This window comes from Thunnus albacares, chromosome 2 (assembly GCF_914725855.1).
Source record: "Thunnus albacares chromosome 2, fThuAlb1.1, whole genome shotgun sequence".
Taxonomy (NCBI): domain Eukaryota; kingdom Metazoa; phylum Chordata; class Actinopteri; order Scombriformes; family Scombridae; genus Thunnus; species Thunnus albacares.
Window position 1 is genome coordinate 38,355,378 of NC_058107.1, and position 8,767 is coordinate 38,364,144.

Below are 8,767 nucleotides of genomic sequence, written 5' to 3' on the forward strand. Positions count from 1 at the left end.
ATTCACTTCTTTCTATACTATGTAAATAAACTCATCAAAATCTTTGTATCATGTTACGCTGATGATACTGTCATTTATTGTTATTCCTCGTTAGCAGCACAAACCATCAATCCGCCCTTGATTTGACTTGATTTAACCTTAATTTAAGCAGTTTAGCTAGCTGAGGTCTTGCAAATTAGACCCGGCAGGAAGGCAGCATATAAAGTTCCAGACGAAAACGGACAAAAACAACATCAGGCACACAAATAAAACACAACTAAAAAACAGAAAACAATGTGATGAAGGTTAAAATAAGTTGAACAGAGGAAATCACAAAAAAACAAATAATAAAAAGAGTAATTTACTGTGAAATGATGAAGTCCAGTCATGATTAAATGGTGTAAACGCTCACATGTCCAGACTGAGTGTGAAGGGATCTCTTACCAACACGCTGACGAGATGAAGGATAAAAACGTTCAGCTGAAGTTAAAATGAGGCGTCAACAGTCTGAGTCACACAATCATCAATAATCAATCTATAAAGAGTGAATAAATGGTTTATAACTCACTATAATGCAGCTTTCAGCAGATGTAAGTGTTTAATAATGTATCAGTCCACAAATATAACTCCTGTTTGCTGCTGTATAAACAGACAATGAATGAAAATATAGTAAAACACAGCTGTAATAATATAAAATATGTCTTCATAGGAGGAGTTAGAATAAATACTGAATATAAATAAACAATTAAAATGTCCTTATATCTGCTTATAGCTGCATTATAGTGTGTTATTGACCATTTATTAGCTGTTAATATATTGATTATTAATGATAAATTGGAGGAGTTTCAGGGAAGCAAATTTGTTCAGAAATATTTGGAGGAAGAGACAGAAGAGGAGAAGAGAAGGTGAGAGGAAGGATGATGAAAACAAAGACAAGAGAAAAGAGGAGGAGGAGGAGGAGGAGGAAGACTAATTTAAACACACACACACACACACACACACACACACACACACACTCAGCTGGAGGAGGAGCAGTTTAATAAATCTTCTCTGTCTCTGTCTGTGGTGCTGAAATCTGCTGATCGATCAGCTCAGTGTCTGATCTGGATCAATAATCAATCAGCAGTTAAACTGTTTTGGCTTTTATTTTGTACTTTTTGTTTTTTCGAGTTAAATCTGGAATTTGTAAAACTTTGACGAGGAGAATGACGTCATAACCAAACTAATATTTTCAGTTTTTGCGTCACATTTCCCGCCGCCGGACCTCTGCTGGGTGTGTTGAGATGTTTCTGCTGAACATCTGACTGAAATCATCATCACAGTCCGGACGGAGATGGAGGTTTCCGCCTCCGGCTGTTCCAGGTTCCGCATCGACTCCTTGCTCTCCCTCACGCCGCCCGCCGCGCTCCTCTCCCGGCCAGAGGCTCCGGAGCTCAGCCCGGGCAGCAGCAGCAGCAGCAGCGGCTGCTCGGCGCCTCCCTCCCCGCGGAGAGAGCCTGTTCCCCGGCTGGACTCTGTTCTGCTGCCCGGTCAGCTGCAGCCCCGCTCCGTCAGCTCCTCCTTCCTGATCCGGGATATCTTAGCGGACTGTCGGCCCTACTCTGACCCGGGACAAGCCTACTCTGACCCGGGTCAGGTCTACTCTGACCCCGGTCAGGTCTACTCTGACCCGGGACAGCCCTACTCTGACCCGGGACAGGTCTACTCTGACCCGGGTCAGTCTGAGCTGGACTTCGTGGATAAAAGCAGCTCGTCTTCTGACAGCGAGTCCAGAGGTAAGAGTCCAAAAATTACAACTAATAAACAGAAATAAACGACTAAAAGAGAAAAAACAGGAGTCTAATCTGGTGAATCAGGTTTAGTTTTAAATAAAAATAATCCGTTATTTAATAATCTCACGAAGGGCTGAGAAAATAAACTTCAACTAAACATGATTTAAATGTTTTATCTGGTTTAATCAATAAATCTCATTTAAAACACGTTAAACAGAATAAACTAAAACAATTAAAAGCGGACTGAAATAAAAACCGTCTGATGTTTGTAATTAATAATGAATTAATATATATGACAGCAGCACATTATTATATTACATTATATTATTACATTATTATAATTAATATTGATGACGTCAGTGAATAAAACTTTTATTTGTTTTACAGGATTGAAAATATTGATTTGATCTGAAGTTTATTCTCGTTAATTAAACTGAAATGTAATAAAGTTATAAATGATGCTGCTGTTCACACTCTGTTTCATGTTGTTGTTTTGTGTGTCTGTTTGTTGTATTTGTGTGTTTTCATCTGTGATTATTTGTTATGTGTTTCGTGACAGAATAAATAAATAATAATAAAACTAGATATTTATTTCTGTAAATATAAATGTTTCCTTAAAGTTCTGATCAAATATTAAAATCAAACAAAAGTCTAAAGAATAAATTATAATCCAATATAACAGAAACACAACACATTAATAAACATGACTGTAATAATTATTAATAAACTGTAATCGTGTTTAATGTCGGATATAAAATCACGTATTTAAATATATAATATAAACAATAATTTATTCAAAAACACGTTTTCATTATTTTTTTATTTGCTGTAAATCAGATTCTTTGTTTTATTTTCAGTTTTTTAAAACATTTATTTGTATTTATTCCGCTGCTGATTGTTTTAATAAGGAAGCCAATTAGGGACAAAAATGTGCAAGAAGCTAATTAATTATTAATCAGGAGGTTATTCTCATTCTTTAAAAACACACACAGAGAATCTTTGTTTTTGATGAATTAATGATGAAAGTATTAATGAAGATGAAGATGAAGATGTTTGGTTTGTGTTGATGGATCTGAGACCGGCGGTGACCTCTGACCTCAGGACCACATATTACTGCTGATTGACTCCAGCGTGTCTAATAATTTAACTCTTTATATTTAATATGTATATAATATATAATATGAAGATGAAATAAATATTTGATGTGAATTATAAATATGTAGAATATTCAGATTCTGATTATAAAACACATTTAATCAGAAACTGTTAGACTGTGAAATCTCACTGATCTGTAACAGCCTCATAATCAATAAATAACAACAACAAACATTTACTCAAAGCTGTTTGACTCGTTCAGAGTAAAAGTTCAGATGAACTGAGAGGTTATTGATCTGTTGATTGACAGCTGGATCGGTTTGGCCGGCACTGAGAGGGTTAAACATGACTTTATTTTAAAATGTGCACAAAATTGACTGGAATAATAAACAATAAACAAACAACAACTGAGCAAATTATCACAGTTTATTGAGTCTTAAAGCAAATGAACATTAAAGCTGAAACACAAAGAAGGAAACTGATGCTAAAAAGTGTAAATGTGTCAAATATCCACCTGATATGACGAACTCAGACTTTATTTACTCAACTACTGTATTTAAATACAGTTTAGAGGTACTTGTACTTTACTTGAGTATTTCCATGTGATGCTACTTTCTACATTTCAGAGGGAAATATTGTACTTTCTACTCCACTACATTTATTTGACAGCTTTAGTTACTTTTCAGATGCAGATTTGACACAATGGATAATATAACAAGCTTTTAAAATACAACACATTGTTAAAGATGAAACCAGTGGTTTCCAACCTTTTTGTCTTTTGACGTCTTACAAAAAGCAGTGTGTAGTCGGGGTCACATTTCACATGTCTATGAGTTGTTAACAGCTCCACCAAATAGTGATTTTTCCCTCTAAACTTCTCACATGCTTTCATTTCAATAAATGTTCAAATGATCCAATATTTCAGCAAAAATCAAAGATTAGAGAAAAAGTCCAAAAACTGAAAACAGATTTGTGTATCAGAACTTTGTTTTTTCTTCTTTCCTCTCCCATTAATCATCTCACCACCCCTCAGATTTATCTGCTGACCCTTTGGAGGGGCCCGACCCCTAGGTTGGGAACCACTGGACTAAACTAGCTAACTGTATATAAAGTAGTGTAAACTAGCTCCACCTCCAGCAGCTACAACAGTAACATGCTGCTCTAACACTGATGCTTCACTATTAATAATCTAATGATGTCATATATAATAATATATCAGTCAGAGGGACCAAACCACTACTTTTACTGCAATACTTTAACTACATCAAGCTCATAATACTTATGTACTTTTACTGCAGTACTTTAACTACATCAAGCTCATAATACTTATGTACTTTTACTGCAATACTTTAACTACATCAAGCTCATAATACTTATGTACTTTTACTGCAATACTTTAACTACATCAAGCTCATAATACTTATGTACTTTTACTGCAATACTTTAACTACATCAAGCTCATAATACTTATGTACTTTTACTGCATCAGAGTTCAATGAAAACAGAAACTGACACCTGAATTATCATCTGATCTCTAGTTAAACTCCTGTTTTGAAGCTTTTAGTGTATTTATTTACACGTTTGTCAGCTACAAACTGATTACTGACTAATAAACACACAGACAGTCAGAGATACACGAGACCTCTGGAGGGTTTTAATTTGTTTGTGCATGAGATTTTTTTTTTAAATATATAAAACTTTTCCAGGAGTTCTGTAGTTTATTGTGAATCGTGATTAAAAAATATTTTAAAATAAGACAGAAAAACACTGAGCTGATCTCTGACAGGTTCTCTAAACTCATCATGTGATTTCTGTTTAAACGACTCATAAAAACATATTTTATTAAAACAAGTGAAAATAAATCTGCCAACTCAGTGAGAATATTTAAAAGTTTCCAACAGAAATCATCTTGTTTCAGATCTGAGTGTCTGAATCTTAAAACAAAGTCCTGATGTCTTTTTGTTTTTATCTTAAAAGGGAAACTTGTGATGATGCTTTTGTTTTGAAAGTTATTATTATCTTCCTTTAGAGAATAAAGCTGCAGCAGAATCTATATAAACCAAACTTTATTTATTTAGAAACAAGTTGATTTGGACTGAAAAAGTCAACACAGTGACTATTAATAATAATAATAATAATAATAATAATAATAATAATAATAATAATATTTCCCTCATATGACGTCATGTGTGTGTTTAGGAAACAAAAACGCAGATTTGAGGGTTTTGTGTGTCATGTGACGTCTGCCTGTCAATCACTCAGTGCAGGACGGAGCTTCAGACGCCGCGGCGGGACGCCTGAAGAAACCTCGCAAAGCCCGGACGGCGTTCAGCGACCAGCAGCTGTCGAGACTCGAGAGAAGCTTCCAGAAACAGAAATACCTGAGCGTCCAGGACCGCATGGAGCTGGCTGCCTCCCTGCAGCTCAGCGACACTCAGGTCAAGACCTGGTACCAGAACAGGAGGTACGACATCACAGCAGCAGCCACAGTCCACACCTAAAAGTCCATTTAGTAGCTGCTCTGGAGCTTTTGATCAGGCCACATGATCACATTTCAAGATAAAGAATGAACCTCAAACTTAGAGACACAGTGAGCATAAAATACAAGATTTAGACCAAAAGAGACTTTAAGCTATTACAAATATACAAGATCAAGTTTTTATAAAATACTAGTTTACTTCAGTACCAGAACAAGAAGAAATAGTAAAATATTCAATATTTTCTGCTGTAAAAACGTTTATTTTTGCTGCTTGTCCGTCTGTTCAGCATCACTGTGGACAGACGCCTGTGAGACGTTTCACGATTAATAATAAACGGTGTGTGATCAATAATTCAGCAGTGTGTGCTGTAATTAATGATCAATAATTGATGCAGAAACAAATCTGGAGCTTTTAGTGCAGAATCACACAGAAAGCTGGTTGGTGGGGGCTGGGGGGGGGGGGGGGGGGTTACAGCACTGATTCATTTATTTATTGATTTATGTTTTTATCGCTCTACGCCCAGAGAGAGAATCCTGCGCTGTGATTGGCTGAAGGTCTAATTTCATCATTAATATGCTGCACACTTTAATTATGACGTCACTATATTCAGAAGTTCTTTGTGTTTTGATTATGCTTATTTTTTCTTTGGTATTTTTGGTTAAAAGTGAAACATGTTTTATAATTTATCTTATTTCACAATAATGTTCACAATATTTTTAATCTTTAAAATGTTTTTAGTGCATCAGATATATTAAAACTTATAACATGTATGAAATATCTTCTGTATACAAGGTAATAATTTGTGCTAACATGCTAACAAGATAATTTGTGCTTTCATAACAAACGTATGATAGCTTGTATGAATAAGATGGCGTGCAATCAAGATGGCGTCCAATCAAGATGGCGTCCAATCAAGATGGCGTCCAATCAAGATGGCGTCCAATCAAGATGGCGCGTGTGAACAAGATAAAACTTCTTCTTGAGATGAAGAACGGTGCTGTTGTTATTTCTTTGTGCTCATATTGTCGCCGTGTGTTTCTCCTTCAGGACGAAGTGGAAACGTCAGTCAGCTGTTGGTTTGGAGCTTCTGGCTGAAGCCAGCAGGATGTTTCTACCGACACCCTACCTGTACCCCCCCGCCCCGCCCACACTGGACCTCTACCTCTACCGAGGCCACGCCCACCACCACCACCACCACCACCCAGCCCCGCCACTGCTGCCCCGCATCCTCACCCACACTGAACCACACCCCCGCTGACACCAGCCCACTGGGAGGACTGGTTCCCACAGGACGACGTACAGGAACAGCTGCTGCTGATGTTTGGAAATAAAAACTCTTCGGTTTTCGGTTAAAAGCAGATTCTCCACTGCAGGAACTGAAGAAACTGTTTGTGGTTCTTCTGTTCAGGAGGTGACGCTAAATCCAAGTTCAGGTACTTTCAGTGCGGCTGATTGTTATTGGTCGAGCTGATGTGACATCACATCACAACAAGGACGACGACAACAAACACCACGACAGTAACTGTTTAATATGCGACTCAGACAGCTTGTTAGAAACCAAAAGCTGGAGCAGAACATTTCTCAGAGAAAATTAAACAGAAAATTAAAAAAATATCTGACATCTGGGACCAGTGTGACATCATGATGACATCACTAAAGAGACGAGCGGTCAGACGGGTTGGAAACTAACCCGTAGGTGGGTTATAGGAGTTGTGATCAGAACCTCTGAACATGTCTGTTATACTTCAGTTTTTTATCATTTTCAATAAATACGCAAAAAAATAAGCAAAGTTTTTGTTTGTTGTTTGTTTTGTACTTTGATGATAAACAATCACTTGAAGAAAGTTAATGAGAAAAGAAAGTGTGAAGAAACTGAGTGGTGTTTGTGGTTTCTAGTGCCAGTAGCTCGGTCCTGTAGGGCTGTGACTCGTCTTGTGGGTGTATTGACTTGTTGACCTGGACTTGTCTCGGTCTCATGGACTCATCGAGGTTTTGACTCGGATTCATGGAGGGTTTGACTCGGATTCATGGAGGTTTTGACTCAGAGACAACGTTGGACTTGTCAGAGTCTCAGTCTGGTCTGTTTCAGCCTCTTTACATGTAAAACACTTCAGTCTGTATTTCTGGAGCAACTTGAATCTTTTGATTTCTGCTCAGTTACAGATATTTTAGCTCCACAAAACAAAGAAAAACATGAAAAATTAAGTCTAATAAACAAGTCTTTCATAATGAAATTGTTAATTTTCTGTCAGTCGACTAATCAATGAATTGTTTCGAGCTGCGCTCTGCAGCTGTCTGTCCGTCCATCCGTCCAATCAGAATGCAGCATTTAATTCAGACATTCGGAGCAATTAGCTGATGAAATATTAAACGGCAGGTGAAATATTAATGCTGTTAAAAGGCAGCAATTACACATCAGAGTGACCAGACGACTGAATATTTCCTTAAGTGCTGCAGAGTGTTTGTGTGTGTTTGTGTGGCAGCAGCTGGTTTAATAGAAACACTGAAACAGGCTTTTATTTAGTTTTATTTCTGCTCAGTTTGTTGACTGCAGCACAGACCAACTGGAAACTCCTCAAACGTTAAACTTTCCTTTTAGTTTCTTTTTTTATATCTGCATCGTTCCATCAGAGGAAAATATTCTTCATGTCTGCTGCGAAGTTCATCCTGACGGGTTTGGAAACTTCCTTCAAGAACTGAAAATAAACTTCTGTGAACAAAGTTTGGACAAAAACTATAGTTTATAAAGTTTGTTGTAAGTTACATTTCAAGGACAGATTCCCAGTGTTTCCAGTGAGACGTAAACAGCAGCCGTCAGGATGTGATGATGTGCGCTATGATAAAATCTGCAGGTTTTTGGAAGTTGAAGCGCTTCGATGCTGAGAAACAGACCAGCTGATGAGTCCTGATGAGCTGATGATGATGAAGATAACAAGATGCTGCTGGTTTTTGTTCTTATTATTTATTTTCTTACAAAGAAAAATAAATCTTTTAAATGACACAAACAAAAACTTCAAACTGTAGAAATACATTTTTTATACTCAAATGTCGTACAAATAAAATAATTATTACACTATTAAAAAAAACTGTTTTTCTGATGTTTTTACAAACATCAGAAAAACTCTGATGTGGAAAAAGTCACAAAAACTGATTTCATGTTTCTGTTTCACAAAGTGTCTCCTGAAGTTTTGAAGCGTGGCAGCCGGGGGGCGCTACAGTAGAACTACAGTAGAACTACAGCAGAACTACAGTAGAACTACAGTAGAACTACAGTAGAGCTACAGTAGAACTACAGTAGAACTACAGTAGAACTATAGAACTACAGAACTACAGTAGAACTACAGTAGAACTACAGCAGAACTACAGTAGAACTACAGCAGAACTACAGCAGAACTACAGTAGAGCTACAGTAGAACTACAGTAGAACTACAGTAGAACTAT

General features: G+C 37.0%; 1 protein-coding gene across 1 annotated transcript; it reads left to right on the forward strand.

The window, feature by feature from the left end:
- The first annotated feature begins 1,053 nt into the window (after nucleotides 1-1,053).
- Nucleotides 1,054-7,092, forward strand: barhl1a (BarH-like homeobox 1a). The gene is made up of 3 exons (XM_044334389.1): nucleotides 1,054-1,754; nucleotides 5,109-5,310; nucleotides 6,374-7,092. The coding sequence occupies exons 1-3, from the start codon at nucleotides 1,313-1,315 to the stop codon at nucleotides 6,582-6,584; spliced, it is 855 nt and encodes a 284-aa protein (XP_044190324.1). The 5' UTR covers nucleotides 1,054-1,312; the 3' UTR covers nucleotides 6,585-7,092.
- Nucleotides 7,093-8,767: the final 1,675 nt, after the last annotated feature.

Bases quoted from the DNA above. Each gene is read 5' to 3' on its own strand.
- barhl1a (XM_044334389.1), top strand. From the start codon at position 1,313: ATGGAGGTTTCCGCCTCCGGCTGTTCCAGGTTCCGCATCGACTCCTTG. The intron at 1,755-5,108 runs GTAAGAGTCCAA...TCAATCACTCAG, and splicing joins TTCTGACAGCGAGTCCAGAG to TGCAGGACGGAGCTTCAGAC. The intron at 5,311-6,373 runs GTACGACATCAC...TTTCTCCTTCAG, and splicing joins ACCTGGTACCAGAACAGGAG to GACGAAGTGGAAACGTCAGT.